The sequence below is a fragment of the Penicillium bovifimosum genome (genome assembly GCF_028826915.1).
Source record: "Penicillium bovifimosum strain IBT 22155 chromosome Unknown utg000005l_segment0_segment0, whole genome shotgun sequence".
NCBI lineage: Eukaryota > Fungi > Ascomycota > Eurotiomycetes > Eurotiales > Aspergillaceae > Penicillium > Penicillium bovifimosum.
The window spans coordinates 6,093,641-6,107,721 of NW_026622714.1; the positions used below are offsets into that span (position 1 = coordinate 6,093,641).

A 14,081-nucleotide genomic window follows, 5' to 3' on the forward strand; every position below is an offset into this window, starting at 1 on the left:
AATGGCCCAGCCGTGTTCGAGGCATTATAGAGAGAGTATGGAAAGCAAATCATTTCTTACCTCCATTGGACGAGCAGACATCTAAAAGCAGGTATTAGAATCTGGGGTATGCATTGAGGAATGTGAGCTCACTTACTACGTAATCTAGCGTAGTAAACAGGGACAAGGAATCAATGCAAGGTCAAGGCCCCTCGATGATAACAAAGAATAATGACAAAAGGAACTGGTCGAGCTCAATTGAACGGTAAAGACGATGTTGGCATCTGCATGTGTTGATTTCGGCCGGGGTGAAAGCGGATGGATCCCAATTTGTCTGGGATGGTGGCACAGAGTCGGATATCTGCAGTCAGACCTGTATCATCATCCCAGGGTTGGGAATTGAGTCCACGGCGGGATATGTTCGGTTGGCGATCGGGTGAGTGAGTAACCGTGCCGTTAATGTTCTATGTATGAGGAATGCGGGGGTTGGAGTAGGTCGGAGCCGCGAATCGATGTGGAGCGTGACGAGGGGCAATTGGTACCGGTATGCAGATGCAGACAAGAGTGTAGTAAATGAGTCGAGCAAGTTTTGTTTGAGAGCTTTAGGGGATTCTTTTATTGAAAGGACTCGAGATTGTGGTAGAGGAGAAGATGGGGAAGAGAGGAGAACAGGAAGGCGGAGTCGTTATCGTGATCTCCAATCTTATCGCTAGCCGCCAATCTACCGCCCTTTTATTCTGCCACCATCGCCCGACAGCTAGTACCGCTGCTCAGGTGATTTGTGTGGTGTATTTCTCACGTAGCTTCAGGATTCTTTCCTCTTACAACCCATCTCCCGACTCTCGTGAGATCCCCAAGTCCTTTCGTCTTCACACCAAATCAGTGGCTCCTTTTAATATTTATTTTCTTCTCCTAGTGTCAGAGTGTCTTTCCCATATTGTACTCACACATTGGAGTCGTGACTCTAGCCACACTAGCCCAGCCAGCTGCTCGCTGACCGCTCAGAGGCTCATCATCAGAGTGAAACTTTAACGGTCATGACATGTCTCAGATCTGGTTGATTGAGGCAAGATCCTGACGTCGTTATTTCTAAACATATAAACATACAGACGTGGCGATGCCGGAGGTTGTCGTGGATCAATATAAAAGATGGAAGATGATTCTATGGACTAGTTGAAGGAAAAGAGAAAAGGCGAGCGCGTGGACACGTAGGGCTGGGGTGTCTCGCCTACATAACATGATAGGAAAATCTTGACATATGCTAAGCCGTACCTAGTTATCTAGTGTGGCGTCTTTCTACGATGAAAGGTTAGGCATTTGTGGGGTAGGGCCATGGGTGTTGGTTGCACCGGGAATATGGACACACACGTTGTAGTCCAACTGCAGGTTCGTGCAAGCTAGAAAGAGGAAGCATCAGTTGTCCATCTCATGAATTAACGACTTTTCTTCAGAATATTTCAAACGTACCAGAGTTAATGGCGGGGTTCCAGCTGATGAATTGTTCGTGGGTGATCTTATACTTGGTCTGGATGGAGTCGCACTGATCACCGGAGACAACCTTGTGGAACTTGTCGCAGTTCTTAGCAATGCCTGTCTGGGTGGGAGGTTTGCCGTTGTCGGTGGGCGCGGGAGCAGCAGATGTCGTGGTTGCGCCGGGAACATGGATGCAGACGTAGTAGTCCAGCCAGATGTTAGAACACTCTGAATATGTCAATTAGCTAAGTTTCAAGGCACGAAAGGACAGGCGAAGAATTTAAAAGCATACTGTCGTTGATGTAGGGGTTCCATTTCGAAAATTGCGAATGGGTGATTCCAGCTGATGCTTCAATTATATCACAGCTATCTCCATCCGCAACCATATGGAACTTGTCGCAGTTCTTAGCAAGACCAGGCTGGGTAGGTTCATGGTCACTGGCCGAAGACGTCGCGGTGGCAGTCTGAGTAGTCTTGTTTGAGCTGGAGGTCGTCACCGCGGTCGCGGTCTCAACAGCCTTGGTAGTTGTGGTAGTCGTGGTGGGCTCGTCATCACTCGCCTTACCAGAGACACAGTACTCGGCCTCAACATTGAAGTTCGCACAGTCTAGGCCGGGATTGATGGACGTCAGGTCATTGACTGTGATGCCCCAGCTATCGGCAAAGGTTTCACAAGTGTCCCCAGAGCTAGGGGCGATAGTGAAGCTGCAGTCGACACCACGAGGAGAAAAAGTATTGCCGATGGAGCGTGCAGCAAGCAACTCCGGGAGAAGGGCCAAAGTAAGAGCAGATTTACCGTACATAGTGGATAATGTAAAATTTGAGCAGCGATTTTCAGGAACGAGGTCGATCTGATCCGGAATGGGTCATAGTGCCAGATAGTCGGGTGTCTTTTGGTTATATACACTTCGGCCCGAAGGCTTTTCAACACAGTTCGCCCCCCGGCGAGGTGTTTCAGTGCAATCTCTTCATCGTCGCTGGAGATTTCGTTGACCCGCATCTGACTTTACCAGTGCGATCGATACGAGTAGTGCTGTCTCACTTGCGACCATCGTGATGAGGGAAATAGCAGTAGTATACAAAATTAGCCCTACTGCTGCCCGCATTTGATAGTCCCAAATAAGAAGCATGGGGCGGAAATACTCGCACAGTACTTCGTACCGAGCACGATCATTCAATCAAAGTTCTATTAACCTGTTGGAGCCTAAGTAGTATCGTAATGGCTATGCAGGCGTTCGGTACCGAGCACTTACAAGTTACAGACTGCGACGTTGAGCATGTGCCAAGGCACTAAAGATGCTCAAGCAACCAAGGGTGGGTCACAAGCCCAAGCCAAGCCGAGCCCAAGCTCAAAATTCAGCTTAGCATCGGCCTATCGCAGATCTCGGCTACGATGCAAACAGGCTAACCTTGGAGATCAATTTCAAAACAGCCCTGTACCGTTGTACGGGCTGTAATTGAACCAGATCTCCAACCGCACTCAAGTCCCGATCTTCCGATTGGTGATCCGGCCCGGCCCGCATAAATGGGATCGGATGAACTTTTCTGCCTTCTTTGATTGGGCATCCGATGAGATTACCAGCCTTGGACCCACTCTCCCCTGGGACGCCTTTGACCAACACTGCGTAGTCCGGCTCTAAGGACGGACAATACCAGCCTTTCAACCGCACGTGGATTGTCCAAGGTGCCTGGGCCCTGGGGTGCCAAAACATGTTCACAATTTCAGGATAGGTGAGGTTACATGACTAGGCTTGTTTTAGTACGGAAGCCGACGGGGCGAGGAACACGGGTCTTCGGAAACAGGAATCAACGAAAACCCGACACTGTATCCTCAATTCTACTCGCATATGCAGCCTTATGGAGCTCAAGTAGACCCGTACCATCCCATTCTACTACTAGTACTTGTACAAGTGCCCCTTGAAGGTTCACAGAAATCTTGGCAAGCCACAGACCGGTACAAACTGGGGTGACCGAAGGTTGCACCACTAAGCTTGTTCCAGTACGGAAGTTGGCAAGTCGTGGGGTTCCGAGGTTACCATTACTTAACATGTTCACAGGATCCACTTGAACAAAAAATAAAACCGAAACATATTGGTTCTGTAATCTCCAACCCTCCTTGTGACAGTGACGCTTCCATCGCCCGTACATGTAGAATGCTCTAATACATCGGAAATATGAACAAGGTCGCCGCATCTAAGCCAAGAGCGTTCCCATAATCAATACACCAGCAGTCCACCATTTCAGCGAAGAAGCCATATCGGTGACAGCAGCCCCGCCGTTCTTAGGTGGGCAGCTCACAACAGGGTCAATGCCGTCGCACTGAGCTGCGGTAATGGCAGCTGCTATGCTCGAGGCAGCCGAAGGAGCGATGCTGACCTTGCAAGGAGAAGGAGTAGGCGCCGGAGTCTCGAGCTCGGCACATTTATCGCCTTGATGAGAGCCCGATTGAGCTATGAGAATTTTCGTGACGTTGAATGCCGTAGCGGAGATGTCATCGCACTTGTCATCGGCAGTAAGAGCGGTCAAATTGGGCTGACCTGCCCCTTTTTTCGTAGCGAAGCGAATAGAATGGGAATCGGACTGGTCGTACAAGTTGACCATGGGATCAAAGCCGGAAGTGGTTCCCTTTGCCGGTGTAGGGCAGTTTGTCCATTCAAGTCCCCAGACAAATTCCCATTCGTTTTCTGTGTTTAGATCCTCGGGATGCAGAGTGCTTGGTATGCTACTCGTAAGGTATAACACCTCGTCCGTCGTATTGAGGTGAAACTCACCGTCATCAATATAGGCGGCCATTGAATGATTCCCATTTGGGAGATCTGCCGGCCACACACCGTACCTGAGGTATGGATAGAGTCCATCAATCACTCTAGGGTTCTGGAATGCAAAGATGACGGGCATGAGCACCATCGGCTCAAAGGTGCCATTTCGTGGGAAGATCAGATCGACCTCTCCGAAGCCCAGGTCATGCGTATTGGCCGCTGCTAGGGACGCCATAAGGCCGAGGGCGAGAAGTTGCGCCTTGATGTTGAACATCATGCGAGTTCAGCAATAATGGAATGGAAAGGTGTGGTGTCGTAAAACAATGGTGACTAGGGTAGTCCAAAAAAAAAACTGATGTCTCTAGGCCAAGAGAAGAGATTTTGAAAGACGGGGAAGGTTTGATGCGGTAGGGCGAAGTACCCCAAATCGTTACGTGCACTAGGGAGACTAGTAGAAGGTTTCGAAGTTTGGGACCGCAGAAGATGATCCTTTTAAAGTGGACCACCCCAAGACGCAATTACATACAGATACACAAATACTCCATAGATCATATTATGTACCTGCATTTGATAAGGTACCTAGATCTCTCGGTGCAGTGGGTCGAGCCAGTGCTTGAGCCTTTGAGACATTTGCTACTCTTGGCGGTCCCTGTATGATTCATAGAAACGCTGCAATTGGGTTTAAACCCAATATACCTCCCATAGCATTCTACGGAGATTATGGTGCACTTCTCCGAGACACCGGATGGATCTAGTTCTCGGCCTCGAACAAAGTATCCGCGTGGGTATGTCTTCGTGATACAATCACACCCGGGGGCCATAGCAGATGGATCCGAAATTCTGTGCGGAGATTTGTAAAAGATATCACGTTGTGTCCGAGGTTGAGCTCGAAGAAAATAGTATAGCTAGTCGACTTGCCGGACGCTTCTTTCATACAATTCATATCCTTCTCGGCCTGAGCAGTTTCTTGGGTTTCTCGCTCTTCCCAACAGTCACTCATTTCATTTGTCTATACACTCTTTCATCAGTCCTTTTCATTCTATCACATTCCACTCTTTAAACCTCTGTCACGAGGGCTGCAAAGCCATGGCATCCTTTTGGAATGGCATAGCTGCTGGCGTACTGCTATCCGCTGCGGTCGTCTCCGGGCATGAGGGCTGGGTGCCAGTCCCAGCTACCAAGGGTTTAACAACCTTTGCCCTGAGCGATGCATTGTCACGGGACCCAACCCCTCCAAGTGGTCAACCTACCACGATATGAACCAGCTCGCAAAGTGTGACAGGAGTATGCTTTACAGCTTCAATCTGTACGACGATGTCGACGATAAAAACTCCCATCACCGTATCTTCGCATGCACAACATATGGAAATGATTGGAGTGATGACTTGCGGGCTCATGCACCACCCTCACGCCCTGTGACCGAGCACAAGGTCAACTATGACATTGGCTGGTCGTCCTATTCTGAGGGCACTGAGTCCGAGTACCGCTCTCTTATCAAACAAATGCGTGATTACATTGCCCATGGTCACGTTTCCCGCAGCAAGACCGCCATGCTGTATGCTCAGATTGGTGGTACTACAGCCGGTATCTATATCGGTAATAGCCTACAGAGCAAGGACATCAGCGAAGTGGCTCTGGGATCTCTTATCGACGATTCCCATGATTTCGATGGACGTCGAGAAAGCTTGGCCATGCAGCTCTGTGGGCCACACTTTGACTCTCAACACGTCTTTGGATTCATGGCTCTGAGCAATGGCACCTTCAGAAACATCCAGTCTGCCTTCGAATCCTGGTCCAATGCCGAGTGCCTTGACTTCGAACACAGCACGAATTTCACAGCTAGCACCCACTTTACATCCCCTATGTTGTCCTCCATCAAGCCCGGAAACACGACCGCAAGCATCCAAGCCTCCGGTTCACCTCTATCCACTGAGTCTTTGACGTCGCAGATGGGGAACCACCTATCTTCTCGGGGGGATGCCGGATGAAGACCGTCCAGCCAGGTGATGACTGCGCTACAATGGCCGCAAAATGTGGTATTCACAGTGCTGACATCCTACGATACAACCCTGCGCAGGGCTTCTGCTCTAAATTGACGCCCGGTCAGAAAATCTGCTGCTCCTCTGGTACACTTCAGCAGAAAAGAGATCTGCTTTCATCCAGGGGCGAGTGTCGAACGGAAAAGGTCCGGCCAGGTGACATATGTGGTGAAATCGCTACTCGGTGTGGTATCTCTGGTGCCGACTTCACCAAATACAACTCCGCGAAAGGCTTTTGCTCAAACCTGAAGCCTGGTCAGCACGTTTGCTGCTCTTCTGGAACACTCCCCGACTTCAGCCTGAAGCCCAACAAAGACGGATCCTGCGCAACGACCACAGTCGGGGATGGCGAAAATTGTTCAATCATTGCTGCAGCCAATGGTCTCACGGTGAAAGACATTGATGATTTCAATCAAAAGACTTGGGGCTGGACTGGGTGCAAGAACGTCTTCAAGGACTCTGTCATCTGTATCAGCAAGGGCATACGAGTGAATAACTTCCTGGGCGCAGGGGCTATCAACAGTAAAAGGATGGTCAATGTTAGGTGGATTTTTAGTTGCTGGCGCTAGCATCACAGAATAGATGGCTAATAAATGATCCACATGTCACGTGGTTAATTTGTTCTATCTCTGCCTTTATTTTCAGGCCGTAGAGTGTGCACTCAGGCCGTGCTCACTGAGCATACCCTGAGGGCTCACCGAGCAGACCCTGAGTACTCACTGAGCAGACCCTGAGTGCTCACTGAGCATACCCTGACTGCTCACCGAGCATAACCTGACTGCTCACCGAGCATAACCTGAGCATTATTTTGACATTACTAAGCATACCTCGAGTAGCACTGAGTAATCACCCTGTGCTGTGAAATACTCAGTGAGCATGACCCTGAGCCCCCTCATAAAGCGGCGGCACCCCGATCGGGAAATGCGCATCCGCGGCCTAAAATCTGGTACATACAGGTACATACATGAGGCTTCAGGAACTGAGTCGATGTTGTTTAATAGACTCCAAGAAGCGTACGAGCGCACTGTCGCTGCAAAAGGGGGCTTTAATAACCTTCTACTTACAGCGTGGGAATTAGCTAAGACAATGTGTCTCCACCCGGCTGTTGAAGCAAAATGTTTACTCATAAACCCATCCATCGTCGGAGGTTTACGCGATAATGAACGGAAACAGCCTGTCAAAGTCTTTATCTAACGTTTCGACATTGTTGACCAACAAATTGAGTCCTGCCTCTTTCAACATCCAAATTAATCTCCGTTGATTAGTTACACAAGGTTTATGCTTAGTTAAACTTGGTTAGTGGCGCATCATCAGAATGGAATTTAGTACCGAGCGGGTTAATTTCGCCATTTGTCTCTCACTATTTGCTCTATGCATGCAGCATGGTTCTCTACGCCTTCCTTTTTGGTTGCCCCATGCCGTGTATGAACATATGGTATGGCCTGTCAAAGCTCAGTCTGTGATCTGAGGTAGGTAAATGGAAGTTGGCCGTTCCCTTTTCATCCCATTTTGGCTACCTCCACTTCGCGCTTGAGCCGAGGCATATCACCCCGATCAATACCACTTTCTTCAAATGCCATGTCATTAATCCACCGTCCGTGTGGCCGTACAGGCTCACCTTTGGAAAACTTCGAGAACAAGTACATCCAAGACAGCGCATGTCCCACTGTACTAACCTCGTCGTAGACGTGACTGACTGCATAGGTTGACATGCGGTCATAGAGTGCCTTGTCAACCCACAGATCATACAAATGTCCCGCTACAGCATCGGTGTCGCCGACATCCACCAAGAAGCCGTTCTTCATATGCTCAACTTGAAGTGGGATGCCACCAGCCCGGGTGGCAATGACCGGCTTTCCCTTGTGGATCGCCTCGGATACCTTGACCTCGAATCCTTCTTCGACTGAAAGCTGCAGTGCAATTGCAGCTTTTGAAAGAACCGCATTCAGAACTTGATCCAGGGGGTTTAATCTCATCACGCAAATGAATTTACGAAGATGTGGAACCCTGTGCTCGACGTATTCAATCACTTCATCGTAAATCATAGCTCCATCTGGATCGTCTACGGAGCCGTGTCCGCAGATCAAGAGCTTTGGCGGTTTGAGATCTGGCCGATTCTCGATGAGGCGGTTATAGAATTTCTCGTACGAGGCCAACACATCAAAGATCCCTTTAGCTGGGTCGAACCGTGCGATCTGCACAATGTAATGATCTGTCATACGTGAATCAGTATTGTCTCATGCTTTCGGATTGCCTGGAAGTATACCGTCTGGGTACTCGATCATCGGCATGTCCGCATTCCTGCACGCTGCATTGAAAATGCGACCATAATGTGCCACATCCCAATCACGCATATTTTTGTTCAATCCATCCAGCCTGCGCCAGTTAGTAAGATTCTGCGTGTTTATGGGCCCACTTACCAATCGGTCGAGGCCGGCATGTAGCCCAAGATCTCTGGTGGCACGTCTTGAGGCACAAACGCCTTGACTGGGTGACTGATAAAGCAATCGGCAAGTTTGATTTGCTTCCACAAAAACTCCCATGCTTCTGCTTGTGGAGTGCCCGGCGTGTTGACTAGATCACTTCGTATCTGAATGTGACTCCGAAAGATAACCGGTCGGTCTGGAGCTGCTTTCTTGGCGATAGGAATCAACCCTGGCATCTGAGGATCATCTATGACTATCACATCTGCTCCCCCTTCCGATGGTGAACATAGAGGACCGTCAGGGCAGGACCAATACCGTTTTGTGTTCTCGTCGATCCATTCCGTCAACAACTTCTGGTCGTCGGGGCTTAAGCGCTCATCTGGTTTTGCAACGCCTTGCAGGATGTTGTGATTGTTCTTGGTGACACGAAAGACGTCTGGTTTTGGTCTTGGCACGTACCTACACTAGATCAGCGTTTCTTCGCATCACCGTAGTACGGTATAGACTCACCATTTGATATCCGTGCCCAATGTATGCGAAAATCGCACAATGGAGTGCCGCATCAAAGCAACACCACCTCCCTGCGGCGTCGCACTAAAGAATGCAATCTTGACGTTCCGTCTCTTTAGGTCCGAGGCATAATGCTGCACAGCTCCCCAGGTTTCGGGAGACACGGTGTTTTGGAAATCTTCGAGGTTGGAAAGCCGCACGTGGAAGTTTGTGTCTACCTGCACTTGGCCCATAAAACCAACTTGCAACAAGGGAACGTTTTCTGGTCCAAATAACCTGCACATGCGGTTAGCATCTTGGGTCCACATCTCGCCGAATCTCACTCACCGAACACATCTCTGTGACATGGCTTCAGCCTGTTCATCTATCGATTTGATCTGTGCCCGCGTCTCGTTCATATCCATCAAGAAGGAATCGGGTAATACTAGTGGGATGATGTCGAGTTCGGCCCACAGACGGGAACATAGTTTAGGGCAAGAGTCCGCAACATGCTGGGGCATTGCCGCTCCCATAATCTTCTCCAAGGTTCTCTCTGCATAAGCCCGGAGCTGGGTGATGAGGAAATCGGTGAGGATTTCGACAGATGGTCTTTCCCCTTCGGCGTGTGATCTCTCGATAAAATCGAGCAGGTAGGTGGCATTTCGAATAGAGACAGAAATAGAGGAAACCTGATCGTTTTCGAAGCTGGCAGAAATCCCGGCGTAGATTTTCTGGGGTCTGTTAGTCTTTGCTCAAGCTTATACTCATACTTGGAGGAGCAAGGCGTACATCTGACGGTGGTGCCAGCCAGGCATTCCTTCTGAACTGCTGCGATAGCCGGCGCTGTAGAGTGACAGATCCTTGGCGCTGGAAGCCATACTTTTTGTTTGCCATGATGAATTATTACAGAATACTGGACGATATAGGAGAAGGGCAAATACAACTATACAAGTGAGAACTAATAGTAGGTAGAATCCAGAGTAAAGTGTGCGGAATACCTATGTCCCCGAGGAAGCTTGACGCAGTATAGATCATGACGTAGGTACCTAGACAAACCGGTTCTATCAAATCAATCAAACAATACAAAATATGTACGGAGTAGCGGAGATTTCTAATTGATATCCTGGTGAGATAGTCAACCATCTCATTCCATCTCTACTGCCTCGCTGGGATCTGCAAGATCCTAGCCCTTTGGATATATTATACGAGATATATCATACAGTCAGGTATTCCCAAGGTTACTCTCAAGAAACAAATGTTGGTACATACTACTATGAATCGCTCAGCGTAGGTGACCTCCATGTACGGAGTAGCTCGGAGTCGGGGGTAATTGAAGGCCGATAGCAGCTTCCCCACTCTTAAGGACTCAGGACTCAGGAGGTTATAAAACTACGCCTACTCCGTATGGGAGTAGAGAGATAAAAGCTCAAACTACTTACATCAAGTATAGCTCAGTGATCCAGTCCCAGGACCAGTCTCAACCCTACACCCCAACACAACCATCGTTGTCTATCAACCACATGACATCATAACCCGCAACAACACCAACACCACTTCCTTATCACACCACCACACCACCACCCCCAAACCGATACCAGTCATACCACCAAAATGCCCCTCGACCAGACATACATAAAACCCCTAGCCTACCTAGGCCTCCTAACCCTCACCAAAACCCTCCTAACCCTGACCCGCCAAGCAACAACCTACCTCCTCCCCAGCACCCTCCGCAAAACCTACAACCCAACCCAAACAAACTGGGCCTTCGTCACCGGCGCCACAGACGGAATCGGCTTCGGCTTCGCCCAAGAACTCTGCTTACGAGGCTTCAACGTCATATTACACGGCCGCAACGCCCAGAAACTCGCTCGTCGGCGCGACGAGCTCCTCGCCCAATTCCCGAACTCACATGTCGGGGTCATTGTTCGCGATGCGCAGACTCTTAGCGCGGACATCGACCATGTCGAGCAGGAAGTGCGCGATATTATCGGCGCTGCTGGTCCGGGGACTGGGACGTTGACGGTGCTGGTTAATAATGTCGGTGGGGAGGTGAAACCTGTTACGTTGTTGAGGGAATACTCGTTTGAGGATGTGCAGAGGACTATTTCCTGTAATGCGGCGTTTGCGATTCAGATTACCCGTGTGCTGGTGCGACTGCTGGAGGAGAGTGATGCGGGGCTTGTGTTAAATGTTTCTTCGCTTGCGGCGTTTGGGATGCCGTATCTTAGTGCTTATGCTGCGTCTAAGGGGTTTGTGGACTCGTTTACGAAGTCGTTAAGGGCGGAGTTTAAGGCGGAGGGAAAGAAGGTTGAGGTTATGGGGTTGCGCGTTGCGGAGGTGAGCACGGCTGGGTATGATGTTAAGAAGACTTTGTTTGTTCCTGAGGGGAGGGTTTTGGCGGCGGCGGCGTTGGATCGGGTGGGCTGTGGGCAGGAGATTGTGTGGGCTTATTTCTGGCATTGGTTGCAGGGGCTGTCGTTTGAGTATTTGCCGCGTTCCGTGTTGATGAAAGTTGCCGGGATGAAGTTGAAGGCGCTTAGGGCGGATTTAGATGCTAAGGCGAAGACGAGCTGAGGGAATGTCGGTCTATTGTGGTTTCTCTGTATACTTAGGCTATGGACATATCGTACAAAAACATACAGAAGGAAGATAGGCGTTTATTGTGTATTGAAAAACACCATTATATAGTCTATGGGTTCTCTAGAAGCCAGCCGGTGACTTTGCCTGATCGTCCGGGCCGTGGAGCCCTGCACCAAGGTTGGCAGTGCATTCGGTCTGCCAGTCCTGGGGCGTGAACTTATCAACAATCTCCTTGAACGCATCCAAGGTGCAGAAGGTCTCATCGCCGGGCAGGTGGTTCTCGGGTTTGGCGGCACAGCCGGGGATACGGACAGGTCGGTCGTTGTAGCGAATACGGACATAGTGCTTCTGAAGAGACTTACGAGCGCCCTCGGGGAAGGATGCAAGAGGTCTGCGTGCGGTCTCGGACGTGGTGGTCTCGTTCGGTGCGGATTGACCGAACAGCTTAGCGAGAACGCCAGGCTTCTTGGCTTCGACGGAAGGCTTCGAGAACTCTTTGAGCATGGCCGTGCGGGGCGCCTGGGAGAAGAGCTCAATTGCAACAGAGGAAGTGAAGGGAGGCCATGACTCGTCCTGGAAACCACCGACACTGGACAGAATCGCGGCAAGGGTGGTGTCATGGCAACCGCTCATGGCGAACTTGATAGCCTTGCCAGTCTCGGGATTATTTGACCCAGAGGCAGCAGTCTCACTGCGCCAGCCACCTCCAACAGCGGTGCTGACCATGCGATCAACCACATCGCCCATGAGAGCACCAATGCCCAGCTTGCGGTACTCGCTACTCTCGCCGTAACCGGCAAACCACTCCTCGACCGCGATCCGGTCCAAAACAGCGCGACCCTTCTTGTCGTAGAACTCAGCTGGAAGCTTAGTAGCTGGGCCATGGGCATCAGTTGCGTTGATGGTGTCCATGATTCCAGACAGACGAGGGTGAGCATCGACAGCAACCTTGGGCGATTCTTCAGGCATATGCTTTGACCAGAGGCTGTTCAGATACGCCATTTGTTCCGAGTCATTCCCTGAATATCAAAGTTAGCATCATTCTCTAAACATGATCTCCCGCGGAGAAGCTCATACATCGTGTAGCTGCGCGGTCGGCGAAAAGCCGTGCCAGCTGTCGGAACCGTCTACAATTCGACTCATTGGGGAACAGTGTCTCCTCATTGACCTGACGAGCCACAATCACCGGCGGCGGGAAGTCGGCCGTCCGCGCGCTAGGCGGGTACATGCCCCAGAAGGCCTGCTGAAGCGACTGTAAAGCACGAGGGATCGGCGTGGCGCGCAGGTACATGTCTTCGGCATCGGCCTTGATCTGGGGCATAAACCCGAGCTGATCGACATAGAGATGGCGCAGCCGTTGTCCGAGCGCATATGTCGTTTCACGGCCCTTATCCGTGAGCTCACCATGCAAGCTACAAATACTCGGTTTAGTTTCTCTGCATGTACTGATAAGAGCTGCACAGCAACTTACCACATCGAGTCGACTAATCCTCCCGGTCCGCTGGCTACAACTGCCTGGTCATTTGTGCCAAAGGATTCCATCTTCCGACGCCATTCGAATCCGTTCCATGTCGAAAGGTCTTTGCTGCTGGACGCCATCTGCACCATCCGTTTTGCGACGCCGCAATATGGCCAGTCTTCCGAAGGGAGCTTATCAGTACATACTCGGCCGATGTCGGCATTGGGGGGATTGCATACATGGACTTAGGCCTGTCTTTGGGGAATGTTAGCGGAGACCGTCGGAGTGCGGAGATGGGACAGAATCAATTGCGGCATACATTTTCGAATCGCGATGAGACAGGTGTGCGTTCACCTGCAATTCAATTAGGGAACTCGACTGAATAGGAGCATACTGAAATGGCTTTCTCACCATGGCGAAGGAACTGTCTTGGTTAGCTGTGTCTCGGTAGATCATGGTTCACGACACTTACCACTTGGACCAGCTGGAGCTTCAAGCCCGGTGGATACAGGCGAGCAAGCTCATCCTGGGTATAGGGATCTCGGGGAATGAGAGTGGACATCTTGCAGACCGGACAAGAGGTATCCAAGAATCTATAAACTGGTGAAATGGGGTCGGGGAATAGATACGACTCATCGGGGCGGTGAGGGGATGGGTCATTTGTTGGGGTAGAGTCTAGACGGCCAGGCTCTTTCGGTGCGTTAACTGTTACTGTTACTACTGCGTACATCTTTGGAAGCAGATTGAATGAGCGTAGATATTGTTCTTTTTATTATTTATTCGGCCTATATGTATGAAAGACATCCATGAATCTCACTGCTCAGGTATGTTCCTGGATGTTTGATCTCCGCATCTCGGCAAGTTCCCCCCAAACCAT

General features: G+C 50.3%; 7 protein-coding genes across 7 annotated transcripts; 3 read left to right on the forward strand and 4 right to left on the reverse strand.

Annotated features, from left to right (window-relative positions):
• Positions 1–1,275: 1,275 nt before the first annotated feature.
• On the reverse strand, positions 1,276–2,255 carry N7515_007535 (LysM peptidoglycan-binding domain-containing protein; the record flags this gene model as incomplete). The annotated part of the gene is made up of 3 exons (XM_056668279.1): positions 1,276–1,376; positions 1,447–1,680; positions 1,745–2,255. 3 exons carry the CDS (start codon positions 2,253–2,255, stop codon positions 1,276–1,278), a joined length of 846 nt encoding a protein of 281 aa, XP_056521875.1.
• Positions 2,256–3,645: 1,390 nt separating this feature from the next.
• Positions 3,646–4,488, reverse strand: N7515_007536 (uncharacterized protein; the record flags this gene model as incomplete). The annotated part of the gene is made up of 1 exon (XM_056668280.1): positions 3,646–4,488. The coding sequence occupies one exon, from the start codon at positions 4,486–4,488 to the stop codon at positions 3,646–3,648; it is 843 nt and encodes a 280-aa protein (XP_056521876.1).
• A 979-nt stretch (positions 4,489–5,467) lies between these two features.
• N7515_007537 (uncharacterized protein) lies at positions 5,468–6,199 on the forward strand (the record flags this gene model as incomplete). The annotated part of the gene is made up of 1 exon (XM_056668281.1): positions 5,468–6,199. One exon carries the CDS (start codon positions 5,468–5,470, stop codon positions 6,197–6,199), a length of 732 nt encoding a protein of 243 aa, XP_056521877.1.
• A 32-nt stretch (positions 6,200–6,231) lies between these two features.
• Positions 6,232–6,819, forward strand: N7515_007538 (uncharacterized protein; the record flags this gene model as incomplete). Its single annotated transcript, XM_056668282.1, has 1 exon — positions 6,232–6,819. One exon carries the CDS (start codon positions 6,232–6,234, stop codon positions 6,817–6,819), a length of 588 nt encoding a protein of 195 aa, XP_056521878.1.
• Positions 6,820–7,749: 930 nt separating this feature from the next.
• N7515_007539 (uncharacterized protein) lies at positions 7,750–10,059 on the reverse strand (the record flags this gene model as incomplete). The annotated part of the gene is made up of 6 exons (XM_056668283.1): positions 7,750–8,462; positions 8,517–8,626; positions 8,671–9,135; positions 9,187–9,462; positions 9,514–9,896; positions 9,955–10,059. The coding sequence occupies 6 exons, from the start codon at positions 10,057–10,059 to the stop codon at positions 7,750–7,752; spliced, it is 2,052 nt and encodes a 683-aa protein (XP_056521879.1).
• Positions 10,060–10,776: 717 nt separating this feature from the next.
• On the forward strand, positions 10,777–11,739 carry N7515_007540 (putative short chain dehydrogenase/reductase; the record flags this gene model as incomplete). Its single annotated transcript, XM_056668284.1, has 1 exon — positions 10,777–11,739. The coding sequence occupies one exon, from the start codon at positions 10,777–10,779 to the stop codon at positions 11,737–11,739; it is 963 nt and encodes a 320-aa protein (XP_056521880.1).
• A 126-nt stretch (positions 11,740–11,865) lies between these two features.
• On the reverse strand, positions 11,866–13,934 carry N7515_007541 (putative acid phosphatase; the record flags this gene model as incomplete). The annotated part of the gene is made up of 7 exons (XM_056668285.1): positions 11,866–12,764; positions 12,823–13,157; positions 13,217–13,382; positions 13,444–13,459; positions 13,524–13,558; positions 13,616–13,628; positions 13,677–13,934. The coding sequence occupies 7 exons, from the start codon at positions 13,932–13,934 to the stop codon at positions 11,866–11,868; spliced, it is 1,722 nt and encodes a 573-aa protein (XP_056521881.1).
• Positions 13,935–14,081: the final 147 nt, after the last annotated feature.